The following is a 25,968-nucleotide window of genomic DNA, read 5'->3' as shown; positions in this document are numbered from 1 at the left end:
CCAGAAAGAGAATGGGAGCACAGCATGCGAATAAAAATAACCCTTTTTAGCATATAAAATATAGTCACACTAATTGATGAGTAAAAAAATCCAGGGGGGGAAATCCATCATCTGGAGTGATGGATTAAGTATCAATAACAACCAAAATGCCACAGAACATTGTGCAAGCTTTTAAGTTCTCCAGAACTCTTAATCAAGCCAGAAGATCCTGGGGCCACGAGACCTGGGCCTGTTTTTTTTTTTTTTAATTTTCCTGTTTCTTACCCTGTCTCCTCCCTCTTACACCACCTAGCCTGATTTTTCCTCTTTTCCCCCCTCTTCCCTCCTCATTCCTTTATCCTTGTGTGTAATCTCTTTTTTAGATTGTAAGCCTGGGACAGGGACTACGGTTTACTGTTTGTTTGTAAGCCACTCCAAGATCCTTCCTTTTTTTTGGCTGAGGAGTGGAATTAAAATATTCTTAAAATAAATAAATGCATTGTGTAACTGTGGATTGTGCCTTTCCCTCCCTGGATTTCCATCCCTGCTTCCCATCCTATATTATCTGGCTTGCGGTTAGAGAGACCCTGCTGAAGTATCAAGTCAGCCCTCCTCTTTCATCATGGGAAAAGGTAGGGAAGGAGGACCGAGCAGGTTTTCATGCTGGTTTGTTCTGCAAGTTTTTGCATCCAGTACATAAACAGTATCTCTCCTCGGCCTCAGCCATCTGTCTAGCCTAGGGGTACAGAACCCCTGTCCAGCTAGGATCCCCAATCCAGCCCACAGAGCTCCAGGTTGTTCCAGGGGATGCTGGGAAGAGCTGACCAAGTTTCTTTGCACAGTGACCCTGTGCTGAGTGGCTCAGAGAAAGGCGAAAATGGGGAGGGAGATTACATCTGTGGGGGAGGGAGATTACATCTGTGGGGGTGGCCATAGCCACTGGCATCACCTGACCCACAGCAGGCCTGGTGATGGGGAAATCTGTCCCCCCCCCCAATATATAGTTCCCTACCCCCACTCCAGCCCATCTTCTACCATGGGAAAGACCCTCACTGCAACCAGAGAGGACATACAGAAACAGCCCAAATTAGCCACCACGGGAACAGACCCAACCTTCCCTGTAAACAGGAAATTAAGCAAGAACTCAACTTCAAGTTTATTTATTGTTTTGCTTGTTTTAAAAAAAGATTTTTCAGTGTTTTTCTTTTCTAAAAAAAATACTGTTCAGATCCTTAGAATTGCAGCACTGGGCCTTAAAGTCTCCATGCTTCCCCTAACATCCCAGAGGGTGGCTGAAATGCTTCCAAGTGCCTCTCCCAAATGGAGAAAATTACTTGCCCTCCCCACCCCTGCTCACACAAACTGGGACCTGAAGGCGGGGCAGGGAAAACAAGACTCTTTTTAAACCTTAGGACAGCCTTTCTGAAGCCGGTGCCCTCCAGATGTTTTGAACCACAACTCCCAGCATTCCTGGACACTGGCCATGCTGGCCTGCGTTGATCGGAGTTGAAGGCCAAAACATCAGGAGGGCGCTAGTTCGGGGAAGGCTGCTTTAGGAGTGCACCCCAGTGCTGTTTCAAAGCAGAAAAGGGGGGGGGGGAGGAAAGTGGCCCAGAACAGTTTGAGCCATGCAGTGTATACCACGCCTGAAAATGTGGGAGGGAAACTTTGCTGCCTATAACAGAGCCAGTTTAGTGGCATGTTTCAGCTCGACCATATAGCCCAGGAAGAGCCCAAGAAGAAAACATCATGGTTGGCCATGGCCTGGGAAGATGAATGCGAGTTTGGTACTGGAGTAAAGTTCTCATGTGTTTCTTAAAAAGATATAGAGTCCAACTCTTCACAGCGAAGGCAAAAGTATACTCGTTGGACAACATTTTACACTTGTTCTCTTCCCTGCCCATGACACCCCACTTTTAAACATTCCCAATCTTCCTTTCCCCTTCCTATAGAAAGCCCCCCCAAATATGATTCCAAAGAATATTAATATTATTGTTATTATTAATAGTCATGCGTCCCCTGCCTCTGCAGGGTGAAAATGAGACAGACATCCCCCTGCCTCTGAAAGGCCTTTGCCCCCCTTCTGTGCCCCACTTGTCATGTGGTGGGGCACCTATTAATCCATGATCAGTAACTGGTGGTTTCGTGGGGTTCCCCATGTCAGAAGAAGCGGGGGTGCGTAGTTTGGCATATTTTCGGACCCACAGGACAGAAAAAGGAACAGGAACCATCTTCCCCTTCCAAGGTGGCAGAGGGAGAAAGAGAGAGAAGGCGGGGTGGGGGGGACAGAGAGAGAAAGAGAGGAGTCCCACAAAGATAGGTCCAAACTCGGGTCAGAATGGGCACTGCACCTGGGGAAGAAAAGAAACAAGGAGTGGGGATTAGCAAAAGCAGTGTCTTCCCCTAAGAGGGAAGCAAACAGTCGCTGAAGTCGGCCAGATTTCATGGAGGTTTCAGCCCTAATTCAGCTGTTCACCTCACACGCTGTTGGAACGCATGGAGGGAGGAGTGGGGATGTGTACACTAGCCCCTCCCACAATGCTCCCATCCCTGCCAGCAGCAGCATCAGACCACCGCTGAATGTGCAAAGAACAAGGGGTGGGGAAGCTTTTTCAGTCTAAGCACTGAATTCCAATCTGGGAAGGGTCCTAAGGGCCACCTTCCATCTGTGGGCGGGGCCAAAGGCAAAGTGGGCAGGGCCAAGATGTTCTTACTTATTTGAGCCCAGCAATCTGCTCAGAAGTAAGCATGCCTACTCCCACTTACTACTGAGTGGAGCATGAGTAGCGTAACTACTCACAAGTAACCAGGACAAGCCTCTCCATATCTACCCAGGCTGTGGAACTCTCTCCCAAGGGAGGCTAGGTTTGTTCCTCTCTGTTCTCCTTCTGCCAGCAGGCAAAGACTGCTTGCTGTATTTAAGAAGGCCTTTAGCCTATAAGTGGGTCTGTTGGGCTGGGTGCTGTTTTTAATAATTATTTTCTGTTAACGGTTATGTTTTTATTGTATTTTAAAGCATTGTTTTATGTTTCACTTTTAATTGTTTTTGTAAGCTGCCTTGAGTGCCATTTTTTGGTAGAAAGGTGGGATACAAATAAAAACAAACTCAGAAGCAAGCAAGATTGAATTACTCAGCAGTTTCCTCTCCAGGCCTCACCTCTTTCTTTGCCAGGGAAAAGCTCTTGCCTCACCAAGGAAAAGAGCCAGTGTGGCATAGTGGTTAGAGTGTGTTGGACTGGGATGCGGGAGATCCAGGTTCTAGTCTCCACTCAGCCATGAAGCTCACTGGGTGACCTTGGGACAGTCACTAACTCTCCTACTTAACCTACCTCACAGGGTTGTTGTGAGAATAAAATGGAGAGGAGGAGGACCACGTCAGTCACTTTGGGTTCCTCGCAAGAGGAAAAAAGCTGGGATATAAATATAATCATCACCATCATCATCTAACGTCAGCAGTTGATTGGAGTAAAGAGGTTTTGCTGCCAGGGCATGGGGTGGGGCCTGGTGAAGAAGCTGGCAGGCTGGATGGGAATGCCCCTGGGCTATAACTAGCCTGAGGTTGCCCATACCTGCCCCATGCAATCAGCGGTCTAGATCACATGGAAGATTCGAAGCTCACTCAGCTGAAAGCATGAAGAATCCCCCTTCAGACCCCAAGTTACAGTCAGCCAGGACAAAGATATTGCTGGTGGGGTGAGAGCCCACGGGGCCCGCCCCTGCCTCCACAGTCTGACAACTGACTCAAAAGGGCTTTTGAAACATCCAATGTTGATTTGAAATTAAGGAACGCCCTCCCCAAAATGGACCTGTCACATGCTCCGTCCCACACCCGTGGCCTTGCTCTGTGTCTTCTGCTGACTAAAGTTCAGTGGGTCTCTATTCGGAGCAGGGCCTTTCCAAGTGCCGTGCCAGGCTTTGGGAATGCCCTTCCCAGGGGGAGGTGTGTCCAGACCCAACACTTTGGTCCTTTGGGACCAAATCAAGGCAGCCTTTGGGTCAGAGTTATTTGGTGTTTTGTTTTTAATATTTTCCCTATGGGCTGGCTTGTCCTTTTGGTACTTTGCTATTGTTTTTGCTGAATTTGCAATCCAAATCTGATGGTCGATGGTACATATTAATTTTTACAAATCAGTTTTGTATTTTTAAAAAATCTTCCATGTGTTATGCTTTGGTTTATATTTAAGGAACGCAAAACAGATATAAACAAAAATTATCAAATTCTGGGAGGAAAACAAGCTGAAAACCTTACACCTTGTTGGTAAATTTTATGGTGACAAAATGTGAAGCATCATCCTGCCAAACGCCATACTTTATCTGCTTTTATAAGACCTAGAGATCTAGCAGAGGGGCAGGGAATTTGTGGCCCTTCAGATGTTTTCGCCTACAACTCCTGTCATACCTTACCAATGGCAATGCTGATTCGGGCTGATGGGAGTTGTAGGCCAAAACATTTGGAGGGCCACACATTCCCCACCCCTGGTCTATAAGAATCCATACCCCTAAAAAGGTTGCAACAAAGTTATGTACGCAAATGAACTGGCTTTAGAATCTCCCCTCCCAACTAATTTTAGCTTTCTGTCGTTATTTCCCATAAAAAATGTCTGTGTCCGCCCTACTGGCTGTGTTTGGACAATCAAGTATCTCAGTTGATTAAGTGAAGGTGTGAACAAAACTTTTCCCAGGAACGCCAGCCCTTCGCAGTCTGAGCTAACAAACCAGGAAGCCTCTAATTAGCCATATTTTCCCATTTTGTCCGAACCAGGAAACTATAGTTACCATCTTCAGAACAAGCTAGGATATTAAACTTTCAAGCCATGGTTTAATATCCCGGCTTGTCCTGAAGCTGGCAACCATAGTTTCCTGGTTCGGATGAAATGGGAAACTGATTAATTTGCAGCTTCCTGGTTTGTTCGCTGGTGTGTGCAGGCAAATGGCTCATTCATATCTTGGCTTTATGAGCTGAGATATGATCTGCTGAACTGGCTCACCGCCCCCTCCCACCCCACTGCAAAGCTTCCACCTGTAGTGATGCTATTCTTCCCACTCCCCAGTGTATTCTTACCTTGTCACTTCTTGGCCCAGGCAGCAGGAGGCACTCATTCATCCCCAGCAGTCATTCCTCTCACTGTGCCCTTCTGCCGTATCTACAACAAAATGGCAGGCCTCAGCGGGTGGACATCTTTCGAGCTCCATCCACTGGTGGTGCTGACCCTGTTCACCAGGGGTGGGCAGAAAATAGATCTGCCCGCCCCTACTCTTCACTTTCTCATGGACTTTTTGTTATGGCTTGTCAATTTTTTTTAAAAAAACTGATCAGTGATCAACTGCAATTGTTATTTAAATATATTTACAAATCACTGAGCAATAATTGAACCTTTTTAGATCCAGAACCATTTTTAATCCCAAACTAAAAAATGGGACCCACGTCTAACATTTTTAAAAACCCTGTGTACACCTGTTCTCCTTTTCTCTTAAGGCTGAACAGATGAAAAGGAAGCAGGACTCCAATTTTTTTTTTAAACATAGGAGAAGGATTCATTTTATGATTAAAAAATAGAAAGATACACAAAGTCACAGTTACAAAACCCTCCTGCCAGTTTTAATTAAGACAAAAGTAGTAAAATAATTAACAATTAAGGAAAGTTTAAATACAAATGGGATGGATTTTCTGCATGCTAACTAATTGTGCAGGGGTGAAAAACCCATGCCTATCCAAGTATCTTCTTCTACATACTATGAAATAGGGCTGTCACCTAATTAAAGAAATCTCAGTTGATTGAATGGGTTTGAAAATCAGTTAAGGGTGCAATCCTATGCATGTTTAGACATGAAAAAATCCTACAACTCCCAGCATTCCCCAGTCAGCCATGAACTACTGCATAAACATGCATAGATAGCACCCTAAACCAGTTAAATTAATCAATCAGTTAAAGCAGCCTTCCCCAACCTGATTCATGCCAGATGTTTTAGACTACAGCTCTCAGCATGCCCCAGCCAGCATGCTGGGAGTTATAGCCCAACACATCTGGCGGGCAGCAGATTGGGGAAGGCAGCGCAGGGGGACCCACATTGGGAAAGACAGAGTTAAATGTTGCTGCCAAGTAAAGATTTGAATCTGGGTTTTCCACCTCTTTCAAAAGCTACATTGACTAATCTACCAAATCAGTAAGGATTGAGGCTCTGTGCCTACCACAGCTGTGTAACAGGTATGGTTTTTCCTTGTACAGATAGATTTTTTTTTTCATCTGTAAGATTTGTATACCACCCAGATCGTTTTGATGAGCTGTTGGGGTGGCAAACATAAAAGGGCAGTAAAAACAAAATGCAAGTCCATTACACATCTAAACAGAACAGTGGCAGTCATATATTTTTCTACATTCCTGTCTGGCAGATCTGCAAAGAAAAAATAGCTCATGTAAAATCAACAAGGCCTCACACCCAATTGCCCCAATGGCCAGCTGGAGGTGGGTGGGTGGAAATGAACGTTTTTATTTCTAGCGGGTTCATCAAAACATGAGCTGGGCTGGCAGGGCCTCTTTGGGAAGGGTGTTCCACAGTGAGGAAGCCACCACAGAGAAAACCCTGCTATGTCTCGCTATCGGTCTTACGTTTCTGATGGCAATGGCCCTTGAAGCAGGTCGCTCATGGATGACCTCTGTACGAGGGCTTGTATAGGTGAAAAAGGCATTCTCCAAGATGTGGCAACAGGGAAAACTGCATTTGCTGAATCGCTGCCTACCAGTCAATACAGACATGAGAATCTGTCTGCATGCACACAAACTTGTACGCGTGACATGCCCAATGGGCTCCCCTGCCCCGGAATACCTCATCAAGCTCCCTCTGTGTCTCCTCCTCCATCCGCCGGATGTCAGCCATGCTTAAATCCACCCACTTATCCAACCAGCAGAAGAGCTGCCTGTGGAAGTTGGTAAAGAGGCGTCTTTCTTGCTGTAAAGAGGAGAAAAAAGGCATCAAGAAACCAGGATGAGGCATCCCGAGCGGGAAGTCCCAGCCAGCAATTTCCCTAGAAGGAACTAAGCCCCTTGGGGTCTCATTCTGCAAATCACCAGAACAAGCTAGGCTCGGGCTTTAGCAAACACCTTCCCCATTCTGACCCCCCGCCCCCTCAAAGAGAGGACAAAGCCTCAGATTCTGTTGGCCAACCTGACCCCAACAATAGCTATTGTCCAACAGGGCCCCTTTCCCAAACTGGCGTGAGCAAGCCTGGCCTGAACTCACCTTCTGGATAAATTTCTCCACTCGGCCTTGAAGGCCCCACCAGCGGAACTTCACCGTTACAAGTTTGTAGGCACACATGTGGGGGCAATCCTCGTTATTGGCTAGTTCCCGCTAGCAGAGAGGAGTGGGGGGGTAGGGGGGGAAAGGATGAAAGAAGTCCACAGGGTTAGACCTAGACGTTTCAAAGCAAAAATGTGGTGGTTCCTCTTACATCAGGGGTGGGCTACCCTCAGAAACTGCCTGTGCGGCCTGTTATGGGTGCCCTGGTAAGCCCAACTCGCACACCTTGCCACGTACCACCGCCCCCAGGACACACAAGGAGCGTCACTTCTGTGTGCCCTGCTCCCAAAAAGGATCCGGAGCGGAGGAGGCACACTCTCAGTGTGCAGGGCGGGGTGGTTGCCCCCCCCCCCCGCCACAGTTCCCCAGCTCAAAGATTGGAGCTGGGTTGGAGGGACGCCCCTCCCCCAGTTACCCCAAAAGACCCTCTTCAGCCACAATCCCCAAGTTGCCCCATCGCGGAAACCAGGGATGGGCAACTTGTGGCCCTCCACGTTTTGGCCTGAAACTCCCTAGAATGGCCAGGTAGCCGGCCAGATGGGCAGCTAATAAATCGAATAAATAGATAGATGATCCCTTACCATCAGTTATGCTGACTAGGGCTGACGGGAGTTTTAAGCCAAAACATCTCGAGAGTCACAAGTTGCCCACCCTGCCAGGAAAAATCCAGCCACCGCCCTCACATTCTTCAACGTCAAGAAGCAACCGCAGGCTTTGATGGCCCCTCTCTCAACAGCTGCTACCTGCTGTGACTCACCTCACTCGGCAATGGCTTCTTTGCTGTCAGTCACCCTTCTCCCTGCCTGCTTCCTGGGCCTCTCCCCACCCCAATAAGGGCTTTTGAGTCTGCTATTCTTTTGCCTGGGGAAACTTTATGGAGCCCCCTTGTGGGCAGTTCCCTGTCCTGGCACGCAGACAAAGAAATCGGCGCAGGTGTATGTTACGAGAATTAAGTTAGGATTTCCAAGTCCTAAAGGACCAGCTAAACCAGACTTCCCTGTGCTGGCGCCCTCCAGATGGGCTGGCCATTGGCCATGCTGGCTGGGGGTGATGGGACTTGTAGTCCAACACATCTGGGGAAGGCTGAGTTAAACAATATTGTTCTGCATGTAGGCTTTTAAAGGCAACCCCCTTTTTCTGTATTTTTCTAGCTTTGGAATCTTGAATAAAAGGTATTTGGATTGATAGTTGGGACAGCAACATCTGGGACCCATTTCCCCCCCTCCAAAACCACCAGGAGACACACCACACCAGTGTGGGGCAGTGGTGGCTGCAAAACCAACTGCTCACGCGCTGCATGTTACATATCTCTGCTTTAGAGACCGAGACCCTGGGCCAGTTTGCATGATCAAACAGCCCACCGTGGCTTATTTAAGCCACAGTGGGCTGCAGCACGTACAGGCGGCCATTTTGAATATTCAATGCCCAGCCGTTGGCTTGCCATGTTGTGCAAACCCAGGGACTGTGGGTTACGCAAGGGTTAAACAATCCTCACGTAACCCATGGTCCATTGTTGGGTAAAGTGAAACTTATTTAAACAACCCATGGTAGGCTGTTTTGATTGTGCGGATCAGGTCACTGTCTTGCTCACCACCTAAATAGCCCTACCATCCAGGCACCAAGCTTTTTAGGGGGTGTGTAGCAAGCCCTTCCCTGGCACAGGCCAGAAGGCTCACTGAAGAATTCCTTTCCCTTGCATGTTACAGTCCGTAGATCTGAGGCCACTCTAGCCTCAAAGCTCGGGAGGAGTTGGGGTTACTGGCAAGGACTCATAAGCAGTCCTGACGGCACTTTCCAGCTGATTCTCCTCCAAGGAGAAGGAGGGAAGGTTAGAGCACACCCTGATCAATACAGTCCCTGACAAGGCTCCAGCAAATGCTGGCTGACTACTCAGGCCTTCCGGATGTCTGGGATGACAACTCCCAGCTTTCCTGACCACTGACCATGCTGGCTGGGGCTGATGGGAATTGTGGTACAAAATATCTGAAGGGCACCAGGTTGGGGAAGCCTACCAACTAGAGATGTGAAGGCCTGGAAAAAAAGATTTTTAAAAAACATATTTTTCCAGGGATTTTTTTGGGGGAAATCGAGAAATAAATTCACATTTTTCAATCCCACCCCCTAACCAGACCCTTTATTTTCCCCAGGCCTTTACATATCTACCACCCACCACGCCTCTCTTCAGACGCCCTCAAGCAGCTTGACAGGCCTGGAATATATGAAAGGCAGAGTGGGGGTGGCTGAGTTGTGGGGAGGGGGACATATCTAAAGGTCAGTTCTCACATTTTATTGGGTGGACATACCTTCCAGTCAGGCCCGAGAGGACCTCTGCCGGTTTTCGTTGATTTGAAAAGTGCTGGGTCTTCATCCGGCTTGTAATCCTGGGAGGGAAAGAGAGAGTGCAAAGCTTACAAAGGCTGAAGCATGGACAGAGGAGCCCCAGCAAAAGAAGGAAAGTGGGAAGTCCCCCCCCCAGTGCCCCCCCCCATTCAGAAGGTAGGAAAGCAGTCAGAAAAGAGCCAACTCCTCTTGACCCAAAAGGCAGGGTGCAACTCCCCTTCCAGGAACAAGTTCCCAAGTTTCCCAATGTCACTTCAGCAGAAACCCACTTTTCTAAAATACAGAGGGAAGAAAAAAAGATAGCCCCTAAGGCTATCTTAGACTGGTTGACTGGCTGGCTGGGGAATGCTGGGACTTGTAGCACTTTTTTTCAGTCTAAACATGCATAGGATTACGCCCTAAAACAGCCTTCCTCAACCTGGTGCCGTCCAGATGTGCCAGACTACAACTCCTAGCACTCTCAGTGAACACAGAGGGCACCAGGTTGGAGAAGGCTAAAAGCTAAGAACCAGAAGCAAAGGGTTACCATCCGGGGCCAAGTATCACTGCAGGATGTCAGCAAGAGTATGGTGGAACTGGCAGAAGCTTTTGCCACCCCTGTCGTTACCCTTACTCTAATGCAGCCTTCCCTGGTGCTCTCCAGATGTTTTGGAGGTCAACTCCCAGCATTCCTGATCATTGGCCAGGTTGGCTGGGGCTGATGGGAATTGACACCCAAAACATCTGGACAGCACCAGGCTGAGGAAGGCCGCTCTAGAGGCATGGAGGAGAGACTGGCTCGCAGCCCCTCGGTGGTGACAAGCATGCTCAGACTCAGAGGCATCCCCCAAGCCCTTCTGGGACTCAACCTGACTATGGAAAAAGAAGATTCTTCAGCTGCCTCCTGGTGCAAACGAAGCCAGAGGCAGAATGCCAGTTGCTCTGCAGTTTGGGCACATTTTTTATTTGTGGGATTAAAAGTGAGCACTGCATGTGTGTGTTAAAGCATGAAAAGAAAAACAAGGGGCAAAGTCACAATAGTGCCTGTTTATTGTGTGTTTTGCATGCCCGACGTTTTGGAGAAAACTCTCCTCTTCCTGCACTAACTGAATCCGTTTGAACAACTATTGTTTCTGTTATATATTAAGGAAGTCTTCCCTAACCTGGTGCCCCCCAAATTTTTTGGACTACAACTCCAAGCATTCATGACAATTGGCCATCCTGACTGGGCCTGATGGGAGGTGAAGTCCAAAACATCTGGAGGGCACCATGTTGCCTGCCCCTGGTCTAGCTTGAGAGGAGAAGAGGGCCAGCAACACTCAGCCACAGCAATTCCACATACCACAACCTGGCCTGATGTACCTTCATTTCCCCCTCCCTCCCTCCCCCACTCCAGCCCCAGCTATGACAGGAAAAAGAAAGATCACTTATATCTGGCCAGACCCCACAGCGTGACCTCAAAGGGCAAAACAAAAGAGCAGGGCTACAAGGCCACAGCCACAGATCTGGTAAGACCAGCAAGAGATTTCTCTGACTTCCGCCACTTCTGAGAACTGGGGGCAGGGACTAAAACAAATGGAGGGACTGGAAGGAAAGATGGGAAGTCTCTCAGAGCCCTTAAAGGAGAAGCAATTTGTGGTTTAAGAAACGGCGTGGTGTAGCCCTCTTCGATCCAGCAAAGGAATTCTGGGTAGTGTGATTTCAACCCCTCTCCAAAGGGTGCAAACAGGGAGGGGTCCCTCTTCCCTTCTGGAGCGCGGGGGGGGGGGATTACCCACATGGTCCAATGGGTCAGAGATGTTGCATGTGTCCCCACTGAGGCCCCTCAAATGGCTGCCACTGCAGTAGCAGTTCTAGCATTGAGACCCTAGTCACACAGGCTCTCCACTCCACTCCACTCCACTCCACTCCACTCCACTCCACTCAGGAAACCTCTCCTCCCAAAATGTAGGGTGCAACCACATTTGGATTACTATGGAAAGTTCTGGTCACCATACGTGCATCTATATTGTGGAGCCAGAAAAGGTGCAGAAAAGGGCAACCAAAACAATCAGGGGGCTGGAGCAACTCCCGATGAGGGAAGGTTACCACCTCTGGGGATGGTTAGCTTGGAAAGGAGACGAGTAAGGAGAGACATGACAGAGGAGTACGAGGTTATGCATGGTGTGGAGAAAGTGCATAGGGAGACATTTCCCCCCTCTGTCAATACTAGTAACCAATGGGGTCATCCCATGAAGCTGATTGGTGGGAGATCCGGGACAGATAAAAGGTTCTTCACACAGTACAGAGTTAAACTGGGGAATTTGCTTCCACAAGATGTAGCGATGGCCACTAATTTGGACAGCTTTAAAAGGGAATATGATGAATTCATGGAGGAGAAGTTTATCAATGGCTACTAGTCCTGATGACTATATGCCACCTCCAGGATCGGAGGCACCATACCTCTGAATAACAGCTGCTTGGGAACATGCGTGCAGGAGGGGGTGGTCTTGACCTCATGTCCTGCTTGCGGGCTTCCCACTGGGACCTCTGGTTGGCCACTGTGGGAACAGAATGGTGGACTAAATAGATAGGCCTTTGGTAGGGCTTTCCTCTGATGGTCTTAAGGCTTCACCATTTGAGATCACTGTGGATTCTGGCCAGATACAAGTGATCTTTCCTTTTTTCTGCCAAAGCCGAGGATAAAGGGAAGGAGAGAGGTACATCAGGCCAGGTTGTGGTATGTGAAATTGCTGTGGCTGAATGCTGCTGCTCCTTTTCTTCCGAGCTCTCTCAGGCTAGATCAGGAATAGGCAACCTGGTGCCCTCCAGATGCTTGGGACTTCACCTCCCATCAGCCCCAGCCAGGATGGCCAATTGTCATGGATTATGGAAGTTATAGTTCAAAACATCTGGAGGGCACCTGATCTAGACCAGTTCAACCATGTGGCAGGGAAGAGAACAAAAGGGTGTTTGTAGAGGCTTCCATCCAAAGGAACATAAAATGAACAGCTCCTACAGCTAATGGCCCCAGAGCCGAAAAGGGGTCTTTCCTTCCTATCAGAAGGTGGGCCTGAGAAATGGCAAGAGCTTCTCCCCTCCCAGAATTCCCCCTGCTTTCTGTTATCAGGTCAACCCTTTGCCAAGTGCTCCCCCGACTGCTGAGTGAAAGCCGAGGTTGCCTCTTACGTTATCCGACACGTGCGTCCGATCGCCGATATCTATATGAACCACCTCAACATCTTTCCAGGTCTCTGCATCAAGCCCGTGGACCTGTGAAGGAAACAGGGGGGAAAAGTCAATTCTCGAAGGGCTCAAAAGTCTCTTAGGACACGATCTTATACATGTTTCAGCAGAAAAAAGTCCTACAGTGCCCAGCATTCTCCAGCCAGCCATGAGATTTTGGTTAGTTGTATGTTAACGGCAGGCACATGGTGCATTGGCAAAAGCTTGGCAATCGCCGATTATCCCACTATAAATCAATGGAGGAGAAAAATCTGGAATATAATCTGGAGTATAAACAGATCTAGGAAGGAAGAACTGATGCTTCCTTCCTAGACAAAGTGCCCCATGATATCCTGATGAACAAACTAGCTCAAAGTGGGCTAGATGAAACAACGATCTGGTGGATCCACAGTTGGCTACAGAATCGGACTCAAAGAGTGCTTATCAATGGGACCTTCTCAAATTGGGGAGAGGTAACGAGTGGGGTACCGCAGGGCTCAGTCCTGGGCCCAGTGCTCTTCAACATTTTTATTAATGATTTGGAGGAGGAGGTTGCAGATGACACAAAATTGGGCGGGATAGCTAATACTTTGGAAGACAGAAACAAAATTCAAAGTGATCTGGATAGACTGGAGCGCTGGGCAGAAAACAACAGAATGACATTTAATAGGGATAAATGCCAAGTTCTGCACCTAGGAAAAAGAAACCAAATGCACAGTTACAAGATGGGGGATACGTGGCTCAACCACACTACAAGCGAGAAGGATCTTGGAATTGTTGTCCATCACAAGCTGAATATGAGCCAACAATGTGATGTGGCTGCAAAAAAGGCAAATGCTATTTTGGGCTGCATTCATAGAAGCATTGCTTCCAAATCCCGGGAAGTACTAGTTCCCCTCTACTCAGCACTGGTTAGGCCTCATCTGGAGTACTGTGTCCAGTTCTGGGCACCACACTTTAAGAAGGATGCAGACAAACTGGAGAGCGTTCAGAGGAGGGCAACAAAGATGATCAGGGGACTGGAAACAAAGCCCTATGAAAAGAGACTCAAAGAACTGGGCACGTTTAGCCTTGAGAAGAGAAGACTGAGGGGGGATATGATAGCACTCTTCAAGTACTTGAAAGGTTGTCACAGAGAAGAAGGCCAGGATCTCTTCTTGATCATCCCAGAGTGCAGGACACGGAATAATGGGCTCAAGTTACAGGAAGCCAGATTCTGGCTGAACATCAGGAAAAACTTCCTGACTGTAAGAGCAATACGACAATGGAACCAATTACCTGGGGAGGTGGTGGGCTCTCCCACACTGGAGGCATTCAAGACGAGGCTGGACAGCCATTTGTCAGGGATGCTCTGACTTGGATTTCTGCATTGAGCAGGGGGTTGGACTCGATGGCCTTGTAGGCCCCTTCCAACCCTACTATTCTATGATTCTATGCAATAAAGTCTTTTCAGAGAAACTGGTTGTTATATTTTAACTGATTAAATGGAAGGACTGGATATAACTGAGGGATTATTCCACTTTGGTTTTTGGCTTAAGTGTAGGATATTTTTCATTGATTTTTAAGTGTTAATATTTATGGTAACTGTATTCTGAAAGGCAAATTTTATATTTATATTTATATATATATATATATATGAATGACATTTCAGAAAAACAAACTCTGAGAAACCGTTGAGCTCATCTCTCAGCATCCATGTTTATACGCCAAGATACAATCTGTGCTGCCATCTAAATACGACCAAAAGGGCCACCTGCTCCCACACAAACCTGCCCATCTGGTGAGATCATCTCCAGTGTCCCTTCCTCGGGGGCCCACCAGGGAAACAGTATCATATCAGCTGGGGCTGATGGAAGTTGAAGTCCAAATGTCTGGGGGCACCAGGCTGGGGAAGGCTGGGGCAGTTCTCAGAGCTTAGGCAGTGTGGCAAAGTCCTCCTCCCTTCTCATCATTGCTTTCATGCTATGCTCCTTTCTTCTCCCTGACCGACGCCTTACGCCTCCATCTTGGTGGAGGCTGGTGGCGCTGATGTCAGCGGGGTGATGAATCCACTCTGGGTTTCAGTCAGAACTCTAAAGGAGCTCTCCAAGGTGCGGAGCCATCTTTTATCCCAGTGGGTTGCATCCAAAGTTAGTCTAACTTAAGTCCCATTCTGTTCAGTGGGTCTACTCTGACTAATAGCTGTTTCCCAGAGCCAGGAGGATGACCCTTTTCCCAGCTAAACCCTTTCTGGACCATTCCGACACTTGGCCTGCCTCCACCTCTGTGTCTTATCTTCTTCCTCCAGGGCTAACTGAAGAAGCCACAGAAAACACAAAGCAAATCCCAATTATTTGACACTCTCAGTGTTTTAGAAAAAAATTATATCCAATTTTTCACCACAGGTGGTTTACAACAACAGTAAAACCATGGTGCCTATGCATTTATCTGTTTAAAATTATTTTTAGGCCACCGATAAAGGCAAAAACCTCTCAAGGCAGCGTGCAAGATAAAAAACCCACCCAGAACAGTTACAATAAAATTCAATAACTACATATTTATTAAAAATGAAAAACACAAGCAAATCTGACCTGTTTGCCAAATTTCAATTCCATGTCTTGGCAGCTGGCAAGTTTATTAGAAAACTGGAAACTTTGGTTCTCTCTGTGCAAAGACCCATAGTGCTTAAAAAATCCAGAGGTTCAAAGAGCTTTGCAAGTGCTTTATTTCCCATTATACATGCAATGTAACCTTAACTATTCAGGATATTCAATAACCTGTAACTGCCTCTGCAGAAAAAAATAATCTGATTTTAATCAAATACCATTTGATTTCAGAATAAAAAAATGGGAGTATAGATATCTGAGCTCTTGCTACTAATGAGGAGAACTAGGCAGGACTTGGGCGCTCTGGTTCTGTGGATGTGAAATCCAAGGTGTCTGTTTCAAACAAGTTCACTCCCCTCACTTACGTTGTCTTGGTCACCTAAATCCGGTTTGTGCCACGTTTCAATTTTGACGAAGAAATCGTCCTTCATGTATTCGTTCTGTCCAAAGAGGAGAGAGGGCAATGATTACCCAAAATCCCTTGTGCTAACAAGAGGACCCACAAACCCCACAGCCATACACGACTGATAGCACTACACGTTACCCAGAAGGCTCTGGGGAAATCCCTATGGGTGACACATGAAAAGTGAACTTCACAGGCTGGCTGTACCAGAGCTTAATGGAGTAAGGTGGGGACACAGGTGTGCCCAGGTGGCCAGAGAAATCAGGGGTGTGGGCGGGGATAACTTAGAAGCATTGCCTGCCCACCTTCCTGCCCAGAGTTGCCCCTTCCCCAAGGCACTTACCGTAATTACTGCAGCAGATGGAACCAAAACAGGAGAAAGGAAGAGAACATGTTAGTGCTGCACAGCGAAACAAAATCCTTCCTAGTCAGCTTGAGAGACAGTTTTCCTAACCAGACCCAAGATTCCCCATCACTGCTATAGCTACAACTCACACATTCTATTCTAACACAACAATATATCCAAAAGGTTAGCCCAGCCTTCCTCAAACTGGCCTCCCTAAAATGTGTTGGACTACAGTCCCATAATCCCCAGACAGCATGGGGTGATGGAAGTTGTAGGCCAACACATCTGGGGCAGGGGCGCTGGGTCGGACTATAGCCCTACTCAGGAGGTCACCCCCCCCCCCGATCAGAATCAAGTAAGGGAGAGAGAAAGACCATTGACCCCATCTCCTCCATGGTGTCCTTGTCAACTGTCTCAGCAGCCCTCAACACATTTACTTTATTATAATTTATTTGATTTATACCCCACTTTTCAACCTCCCCCCATCAAAGAAAAGGGCACACAAGGCAGCTGACAGTAATAAAACCAAGATTAAAATAAACTGTGTTAGAACAATAATAAAAGCGAATAGATTAAAAACACAATTAAAAAACCCAACAACAATAAAAAAAGCACCTGACCAAATAGAACCCAATTCAGCAGCAGACAGGCTTGCATGCCAACGGCCTGCTTGAAGAAAAACATCTTTGCCTGTTGGCAGAAGGACAGCAGAGAGGGAGCCAAGCCAGCCTCTCTTGGGGGGAGCCCTGGAGCCTGGGAGCAGCCATTGAGAAGGCCTTCTCTGGTGTCCCCACCAAACTGGCCTCTGGTGGCAGTTGGACCGAGAGAAGGGCTTGCCCCGGAAGATCTTAAAACCCTGGCAGACTTGTAGGGGAGAAGGCAGTCTTGCATTGGGGACTGAAGGCCTGGAGCAGGGAGCTGGCCTACTCGGGTAGGCTCCTTGTGCGATTTACACCCTGAAGGGAGACTACGCAAGTAGAGAAGGCTTCCTGCTGCCAACGTTATTCCTCCAATGTGTGGAAGGCTGTGGGGCAAGCAGGTCCGTCCCCTCACACGAGTCTAATTACGTACAGGGTGAACACCTGTACAGGACTTGTATTTATGCAGAAAGCACCATGGTTTAGATTTACAGGGGTGGGCAACTTGTGGCCCTCCAAATGTTTTGGCCTCCAACTCCCCTCACCATTGACTATGCTAGCTAGGGCTGATGGAAGTTGTGGCCCTCCAGGTGTTTCGGCCTACAAATGGTGCACCCTGGGTTTAGAATACAGATAACAAAACAGACATCACTCTCCCCTCCACCTCCTCAAGAAGTTTCATTCCCCTGTGACTCTAACCCCATGGATCTCTGGCATTTCAAACCACCAGGTGGGATAAATGGGGGGCACCAGGTTGGGGATAAACTGGCCTAGACTATGCTCTCAATTCAAGTTGAGCAATGGCGAACTGAGGGTGGAACAGTCCCAGAATCCTCTGCCAAGGAACACTCCCAGAATCCTCTGCCTCTGCAGTAGAAAAGCAGCCGTTCCTTGGCTGACACGTTGATGTGAAAAAGGTCCCTTGAAGGTAGAGAGTTTGAAAAACCACCACTCCAGACAACATCCTCCTCTTCCGGAGCGTACTCAGGGAGTGCCAAAAAGATTTATTTTTTTCCCTGTCCCTCTCCAGGGCTCACCTGTTCGACAATAGGGATAGGCATTCCAGGCTCTCTCATGAACAACAAGGGACCCCTCAGGGGCAAACATCTTAATGAATCCAGGAACTTTGCTGTAAGACAGAGAAGGAGGGGAAGTCATGAGAGCAGGCTCAAGCCTTCGGATGCCCATGCCCAGGGTGGTTCTTACCTCTGGAGATGGTAGATCTTGTGGGTGTACTGCCCCCGTTCGCCCTCACGCTCGTAGGGTTCATTCGTGAGCACCTCGATCCCTTCTCCACCACCGGTGTTGTTCTTGCTGGCCTCGGCCACGGAGAATAACTGCCCCACTTGATACTGAGGAGGGCAAGAGAGGGGGTAAATTCTGCTTCCTTTGCTCCAAACAGGCCACTAGCTCTCAGGAAAGAGAGTAGCCACAGAAATCCTCTCCAGCTTGTTTTGTGGGGAACAAAGGAGGCGGAGAGCACCTGTAACACTGTGCTGACTTATGCCAAAATAAAATTTTAAAAACCCACTGCTATCCACGATCCTTTACCAAGGAAAGCCAGCATGACTGTGAACTTCCTCAGAGCAAAGCCTATAAGAAGACACTTACCTCCTCCACGGAGCAAGGCAGCACTACCCGGCTGGTTTTTATGAGGAGCAGGGGGACAGAAAGAGAGGAAAAACATGTGTTAGACAGAGGTACCCCAACGTTCAAACCCTCCCACCCCTGCGAGGGCATGTACTGGACAGAAAGCACAGACAGAGTTTTTATGCTTGCATGGATTTAATGGACATCCCTTATAAAGCACTACTGTACTATCTGAACTAAACAGGATTCCTTTATAAGCTTAAAAGCCATTATGTTTACCAGGCCAGGCAGATTGCAGATTCAGATTAGATTTATTGTCGATTCAGCGAGACAAACACCTGGAGAGAATATATTTCTATTGGGTTTTTTGCTGCTTGAAATCTCTCACTCCCAGGCCCATAACGTGTTGTATTACTACACTGTCCCTGCGTAAAGACATTCTACCGGTGCCCCCAAAAAGAGGTACTACTGTATTTACTGGAGAATACATATCCCCATATTTGGTCAGAGAGCTGTATATACTGGATAATCTTCTAAACATCTGGAGTTTTATAAGGAGGCACCAGATTTGCTAGATATCATAAACCAAGCTGATAAATAGTCACTTCTCTACCCCCGCATGATAAGTGAGTTGCTGCCAGCAATCTGGGAAAGTTTTTATAAACTGAAGGAGAACTTTTTCTTTAGCTTGCCACACATGCCTTCCACCCACATGCATGAGCAGGCAGGCAGACCGAACTTGTGGACTTATTTGCAAAGCAGACATGGCCACATCCTCAATATCTAACAATCTAGCACTATCATATATGCAGGTCATGACATGCTCCCCTATTTGAAAACACTGCTTTATTCACTGGGAAAAGGGACACACTAGATGGTGAGCCCCTTGGAAATACAGAACTACCAACTTGCAGGAAAACTGCTATAAGCCCATCTAAGCTCGTAGCGTAGAGGAAGGATATAAAAACTAAAAAAAAAAAGGACATGTACAGGTTACCATACTTGCTATATCGCCTAGAGGGATACCTATATACATCCACCCAGCACAAAACATGACGTTTCACCGTATTTGCTCATTGACACAGATGGCAAGTTCGCTATGCATGGGAGCCTTGAGGCACATGGCTTGTTGAAGACAGAGGTGGCTCTCCAGATGCTAGACTCCAACTCCAATGAGCCCCAACCAGCATGATCTATAGGCAAGGATGATGGCAGTTGTAGTCTAACATCTAAAAGGCCACAGGTTCCCCACATCCATTATAAAACATTCCTACATTTACAGCACAACCCTGAAAATGCCTACTCAGAAGTAAGACCCAATGAGTTAAATAGGTCTCACTCCCAGCAACTGCAGTCTTAGCCCTTTGAGGCCAAATTATCTGTGCCAGGTGAAATGGGAAGGGTCAGCAGTCATTCCCCCTCTCACCCCAACTACCTTTTCTGCTATGATTCTCTCCTAGTAGATGCCCCAGCTAGCCTGCTTTACAAAAAAAGAAATCTGCTGCAAACTTCTCCAAAAGCAATGCCCAAGCGTGATTTGTGGTGGCACTCCGGCACCGCAAGCACCCACGTTTGCTCAGAGATAAGTTCCGCTGAATTCCACAGGCCTTATTCCTAAAGTAACTGTACAGAGGGCTGCAGCCTGAGGTACGAAGTCAAAGAAAAGGATCTGATCATGATACGCCTTACTCCCCTCCCCCACAACTGGATTATTTTTTTTACTGAGCTTTGATACAAGGACCCCTTCCCACCCCCAAAGCCCCATCGAACTACAGAAGCAGCAGCACACACACGCCACTTCTTCGGAGGGCAGCCCGCTTGCCTTCTGCTGGGAAAGCAGTCCGGCAGCCCCCCCCCAACCAGGAAGGGGACGATGGGAGTTGTAATCCAAGACATCTGGAGGGCACCAAGTTGGGAAAGGCAGATTTCGGGTCAGGGAACGCAAGTGGCTGCCTGGATTGAGCGCGCAAGAAAGCTTCCGGCAGGATAAACTCAGCTTTTGGGGAGGGGAGGAGAGGGGGGCGCCGACCCCCCCTCCCCTCTTCTGCTCTTTAAGAGAAGTCTAAGCAAGCGCTGCCCTCAGTTGCAGACGCAAAGGCCCCCTCCCCGCCCCCACACTGGAGAGCCAGATCCAAAACACAGAGGTCCCTTGTTTTTCTGCTGTGTGCATAGGTGTGTCGAGTGCTGCAGGTGTGGGCTCACACACACAGCACAGACGCGACATAAAGACAGGCGAGCAGGAAGCGGGGAGCAGGAGAAGCGGGCAGCCATATGCACTGGGGTCCCCGACCTGCCGCCGCCCACCCCTTTCCAGGAGAGCCCCCTCCCCGCCCCCGCATTCACCCTTCCCGCGCCCTGCGTCTCAGGCAAGCCCCCCGCGCCCGGCACTCACAACTCCTTGATCAGCACCATCCTCCCGTCCCTCCGGCGCCCCGCACGCCAAACAGCACCAGCCCTTCTCTCTTCCTCGTCCCACCCCGGCCATTGACGCCACTTCCGCCCACACTCTAGCGTCTCGCTGGCCCGGGCCGCCCACCCCGACCGCCGCCACTTCCGCCCTTACTCAGGCCCTTTCCCCCCCCCCAGCCGGAGCGATGAATGGCCGGTGAAGTTAGGGGAGGAGCCAGCCGCAGAGCGAGGGCGGGGCGTTCGTTCCCTGGATTGACAGCTCGGGAATGAGGGAATGCGATGGGTTGCGTCGGAGGCGAGGGCCCACTAGGGGGCGCGCTGGTAGAGCTGGTTTTCGGCGCGGGCCGGCTCGCTCCCCGGGTCGGCCGCGCAAGAGAGTGCCTCTGAGGCACGCGAAGAGTGCCGCTCACTCGTCGTCGTTGGAAAAAGACACGCTCAGGCGCTCCCGGGCGTGGGACCGAGGGACGTGGCTGCCAGGAAGAATCGAGTCTTGTGTCGCTTCTCTAGTTGGAAACCATTCACTGGATATACATTTTGCTGAAACATGAAAAGGTTAAGGGGAAACATACCCCTAGGGCATCCTCTGGATCAGGGGGCAGGCACCCCGTGCCCTCCAGAGGTTTGGGACTACGACTCCCATAACCCCCAGCCATTGCATATGCTGGCTGGGGCTGATGTGAGTTGCATCCAAGGCATCTGACAGGCGCAGGCTTGCCTGCTCCTGCTCTACGTCAGGCTTCTCCGACCTGGCGCCTTCCAGATACGTTCGCCTACAGCTCCTATCATCACCAGCCCGCACAACTCCTTGAAGTTTAGTTTTCAGAGCTCTGGAGGAAGACGTGCCCCCTGGCGGTTGTGTTTGTAATTGTGTTTTTGTGTGTTTGCTTGTTGCTTTTGTCAGTGATTGTAAGCCGCCTTGAGTGCCATCTTTGGTAGAAAGGTGGGGTTCTACCAAAATCAAGTAGAAATCAGGTAAAATCAAGTAAGTCAAATAAATAAACCTGATTTTCCACATTCAGACTCGGAAGTAAATCCCACAGAGTGCTATGGGTTTTACTTCCTACTTGAGTGTGCACTTGCGGGGCAAGTGGACAAAAGAAAACACCAATTTGCTTAACAGTTGCATATGCTAATTGAGAGAGAGAGAGAGAGAGAGATGTAAATGTAGAAATAATTTCTATAAATGAAATACAATACATCTCACCCTAGCGGGGAGACTGACCAGGTGACCTGTGTGACTGCTCAGCTGGCTGTCCAGGTGCCAAGTCTTGATGGGCACCTTCAAGGCCCCCCTGCTGTGCTTTCTTATGATTCTTTCACTTTAAACCAGACTTGGGCTGGACAGCCCATCAAAGAGAGGACACCTTCAAATAGAGGACTGTCCTTTGCCAACTCTCCAAAATAGAGGACTGTCCTTTGCAAAAGCAGGACACCCAGCCACCCTAAATTGCAGCTTTGTTGGCTCAGAGGAGGTGAACTGTGAGGTTGCTGGCTATTGTTGGTTTGTTTCCTGGCCAGCTTGGGGATGAAGGGGCAAGGACACCTCTTGGCAAGTTCCTGCCTATTGCACTCAGGATCCCAGCCTGAAAAAACATGGGAGGCTTCATCTGGAATGGAGAATGAGAAGTGGGTCTTATTCAGCAGACTTCCCCAAGATGGCACCCTCCAGATGTGTTGGACTGCAATTCCCATCAGTCCACCCAGCATGGCCATTGATGGGAGTTGCAGTCCCACACATCTGGAGGGCACCAGGTTGGGGAAGAGTGTTAGGACAAGGACTCCTGGGTTCTTTCTCTAGGCCTGATTGGGGCCTGTTCCATTTATCGATTGGTTTTCAAGATCAGGAGTCTATGAACACTGCTTTCTGCAAAGCCAGCGCAGAAAGGAGATGAAATATGCCCAATACATTTTTTTTTAAAGGTCCATGATTGTCTGATGACTACTTATTTGGCAAGGAGATTTTTAGTGCCTCTGTGCTAACACTTTGAAAGTCATTAACAATCACATTAACCATCAGCAGCTAGAGTGATTAACTGCTCGGTGATCAAAATGAATTATAGTTTGTTCTTTCCTTATCAAGGAGATGTAATTTTAAGATATCTTTAAGTAGTAGGAAAAGGAATGTTGGAACTATCTGAAGGGCACTGCTTGCGGTATCTCTGGTTGTGATTGTTCTTTAAAGTACCAGATGTTTAAAATCAGAAGGGTGATTAATAATGCTATGGTTGCTGTGGTCACTCCCACTTTAACAGAAGTCCAGAAATAATCACATGATCAAAGAACTACAGAGGTGCGAAATGATCGCCATTTCTTTTCTTTCCATTATTTTGTAAAGCACCTCACCCTGTAATCATCCAACCCCACACCAGACCCATTATGCCTCTAATCCACATTATCCTCACATGTTTCCTCTTGTCTTTCTCTTCTTTGGGCATAACACTTGCAGCCAAGAGCGCTGTGCTTGGCGAGAGCCTGCCTTAGTTCTGCCTATCCTATTGCAGGGGGTTGTCTGCTCATGCTATAGTTCTGCTTCTTCAACTTGCCTAGTTTCCTTCTTTTGTCAGGTTTTTTTTACACCAGCCTCCCCCAGCCAGGCACTCTCCAGATATCTTGGACTACAGCTCCCATCATCCACAACCAGCACAGGCATTGGGGTGATGGGAACTGTAGTCAAGAGAATGGTCAGAGAAGGGAGACAGCCATCCATAACTCCATTCTCAAGAGATGCTGTTTGAGCAGCTCCATTCCTCATTCAGGGGCAGCCAGAAGGGCAGGCCACAAAGGGTGGTCTGAAGACACAGTGCAGGAACTTTGCTAAAGTGCCATTTATTTTTATTTATACCTTGTATATGCCACCAATCTCCCTTCATCTAAGGAGCTCAGGATGGTGCATGTACATCAGGAGTAGGCAACCTGACACCCTCCAGATGTTTGGACTACAACTCCCATCAGCCCCAGTCAGGATGGGCAATGGTTGTGGATTATAGGAGCTGTAGTCCAAAACCTCCAGAAGGCACCAGACTGCCTATCCTGGTGTACATGGTTCCTCCTCATTTTATACTCACAACTACGCTGTGAGGTAGGTTAAGTGAAGAAATAGTGACTGGCCCCAGTGAGCTTCATGGGTCACCCCGGTCCTAAGTCTGCCACTCTGATAACTGCTGTGCCACCACAATGACTTTCCAGTACAGTCAGCACTTGAGTGGGAGGCGGCACCAGGGCTGCCGGGAGTCCCAAGGAGGAAAGGTGTCACAAAGGCAGGCAAAAGGCTTTTGCCTTGTCTTCCTTTGCCCTGGTAAAAGATGCAGGGCTGCCACTCTTGCAAACCACCCGAAAAGCACAGAGGCAGCATGAGGAAATTTATGGTTTGCGTTTCTTATTCTGAGGTTGTGGCCCTTCAGATGGTTTTGGGACTCCAACTCCCATCATCCCTGATCATGCTGGCTGGGGCTGCTGGGAGTTGGAGTCCAATAACATTAAGGGGCTCTGCTGAAGTGCCTTGTCCCAAGGCCCTTAACATCCTACTTATTTATTTCATTTTTATCCCACTTCCAAGATTCTTAGGGCAATATACCTCCCCCTTTATCCTCACAAATTTCCTGTCAGGTAGGCTAGTAGCTGATCTCTACAAACAGTGGTCCAGGAAACCTGTTGGAATGTCCCCCCTCTGGCCTGCAAATCCTGCCTCTTAATCCCAGCAACGAAAGTGAACGGACTGTGGTTCCTTGACAAGAGGAAAATGTACAGGGCTTGGCTGGCAGCCTCTGCCGTCAGCATACTTGGACAGCCGCCAAGGGCCAAACACGAATGCCTGGCCTGGGCTGCCCTTTAATTCCTTTTTAACTAGGTCACCATTTTAATTTCCCACAATACCCCAGAGAGATGCTATGTCAGGGACATTGTGGGAAATTAAAATGGCAGCCAGAACCAACTGCTTGGCATGGCTCAGAGCACCAGGGTGATCAGGTGCTCTATTTACAGAGGACAATCCTCTATTTGAAAAGCTGTCAGAAGACAGTCCTCTGTTTGAAGGTGTCCTCCATCTGAAGTGCATGTCTGATTTAAAGCTGAAGAACCCTAAGAAGGGAGAAAGGCAGGAACACTGAAGTTGCTCATCAGTATTTAGCATCTGGATAGCAGACTGAGCAAGGCACACAGGTCACCTGGTCAGTCAGTCTTCTCCATTATTGCAATACCTGACAGAATGCGTTTCCTGACATTTATTTATTTATTATTGCATTTATATCCCGCCTTTTTTCCTCTTGCAAGGAACTCAAGGCGGCTTACATTATTCTCCTCCTCTCCATTTTATCCTCACAACAACCCTGTGAGGTAGGTTGGGCTGAGAGTGTGTGACTGGCCCAAAGTCACCCAGTGAGCTTCCATAGCCGAGTGGGGACTAGAACCCGGATCTCCCAGCTCCCAGTCCAACACTCTTGCCACTACACCACACTGGCTCTCATGACATGAACCTACCCAGACACTACGGTCAACATCTGGGGCCTTCGTCCAAGTGCCTCCTCCGAGGGAGGCTCAGAAGGTGGAAACAAGGGAGAAGGCCTTCTCAGTGGTGGCCCCACGACTGTGGGACAAGCTCCCCACTGAGGCCCCCCTGGCGCCAGCACTGTCATCTTTTGAGCGCCAGGTTAAGACTACCCTCTACTCCCAGGCAGTTAATGGCATATGATGGGGCACTTCTGTCAGCTGTCTTGAACAGATCTGTCACTGAAATTATTTACTGAAATTGTTTTTAGCTATTTAAACTGTTTTTAAATTTTGGATGTTCAACAATTTTAGACTATGTTTTATTGTAACGTAATGCTGTATAATGTTTTAATGTTGTCGTTTGTATTTTTTCTGCATGTAAATTGTTGTGAACGGCCCAGAGAGCTTCGGCTATTGGGTGGTATAGAAATGTAATAAATAATAATACTTATGGTGAAATGTGTTGCATTTCTATTTAAATCCTAGTGTGTGTGTTTTTTTCAGATTTGCACAAATAGCTATAAATTCACACAAGCAGTTGTGATGCAAATCTCTGTTGTCCTCTGTTTTGGTGCTGGGTAGCTGGCCACCCTAGGAAAGCAATGCCATTGCTACCACCAGGGCTCACTGTATTAGGTGGGGCTTCACCGTCTGGGCCATTCCCCGGGGCACACTCATCCCTACAGGCAGCCCTGAACATATACTCAGAAA

At 48.3% G+C, this 25,968-nt stretch overlaps 1 protein-coding gene across 3 annotated transcripts; it reads right to left on the bottom strand.

Moving 5' to 3' along the window:
- Nucleotides 1-1,123: 1,123 nt before the first annotated feature.
- LOC146341955 (phosphatidylinositol transfer protein beta isoform-like) lies at nucleotides 1,124-20,846 on the bottom strand. Of its 3 annotated transcripts, none has more exons than XM_084805315.1 (12): nucleotides 20,756-20,846; nucleotides 19,428-19,556; nucleotides 18,385-18,415; nucleotides 17,980-18,125; nucleotides 17,811-17,902; nucleotides 15,752-15,826; nucleotides 12,766-12,849; nucleotides 9,582-9,659; nucleotides 7,219-7,329; nucleotides 6,805-6,927; nucleotides 5,042-5,123; nucleotides 1,124-2,330 (listed from the first exon to the last, which is right to left on the bottom strand). In XM_084805315.1, exons 4-11 carry the CDS (start codon nucleotides 18,041-18,043, stop codon nucleotides 5,076-5,078), a joined length of 675 nt encoding a protein of 224 aa, XP_084661441.1. In that variant the 5' UTR covers nucleotides 18,044-18,125; nucleotides 18,385-18,415; nucleotides 19,428-19,556; nucleotides 20,756-20,846; the 3' UTR covers nucleotides 1,124-2,330; nucleotides 5,042-5,075. The 3 variants fall into 3 exon arrangements, with proteins under 3 accessions (XP_084661441.1, XP_084661442.1, XP_084661440.1); XM_084805316.1 differs by lacking the exon at nucleotides 19,428-19,556 and adding an exon at nucleotides 16,133-16,140; XM_084805314.1 differs by lacking the exon at nucleotides 19,428-19,556.
- Nucleotides 20,847-25,968: the final 5,122 nt, after the last annotated feature.

The sequence above is a fragment of the Heloderma suspectum genome, chromosome 6, assembly GCF_057233095.1.
Source record: "Heloderma suspectum isolate Gila_16-S chromosome 6, 16-S_ref, whole genome shotgun sequence".
Classification (NCBI taxonomy): Eukaryota; Metazoa; Chordata; class Lepidosauria; order Squamata; family Helodermatidae; genus Heloderma; species Heloderma suspectum.
This window is presented reverse-complemented; position numbering and strand designations above follow the sequence as displayed.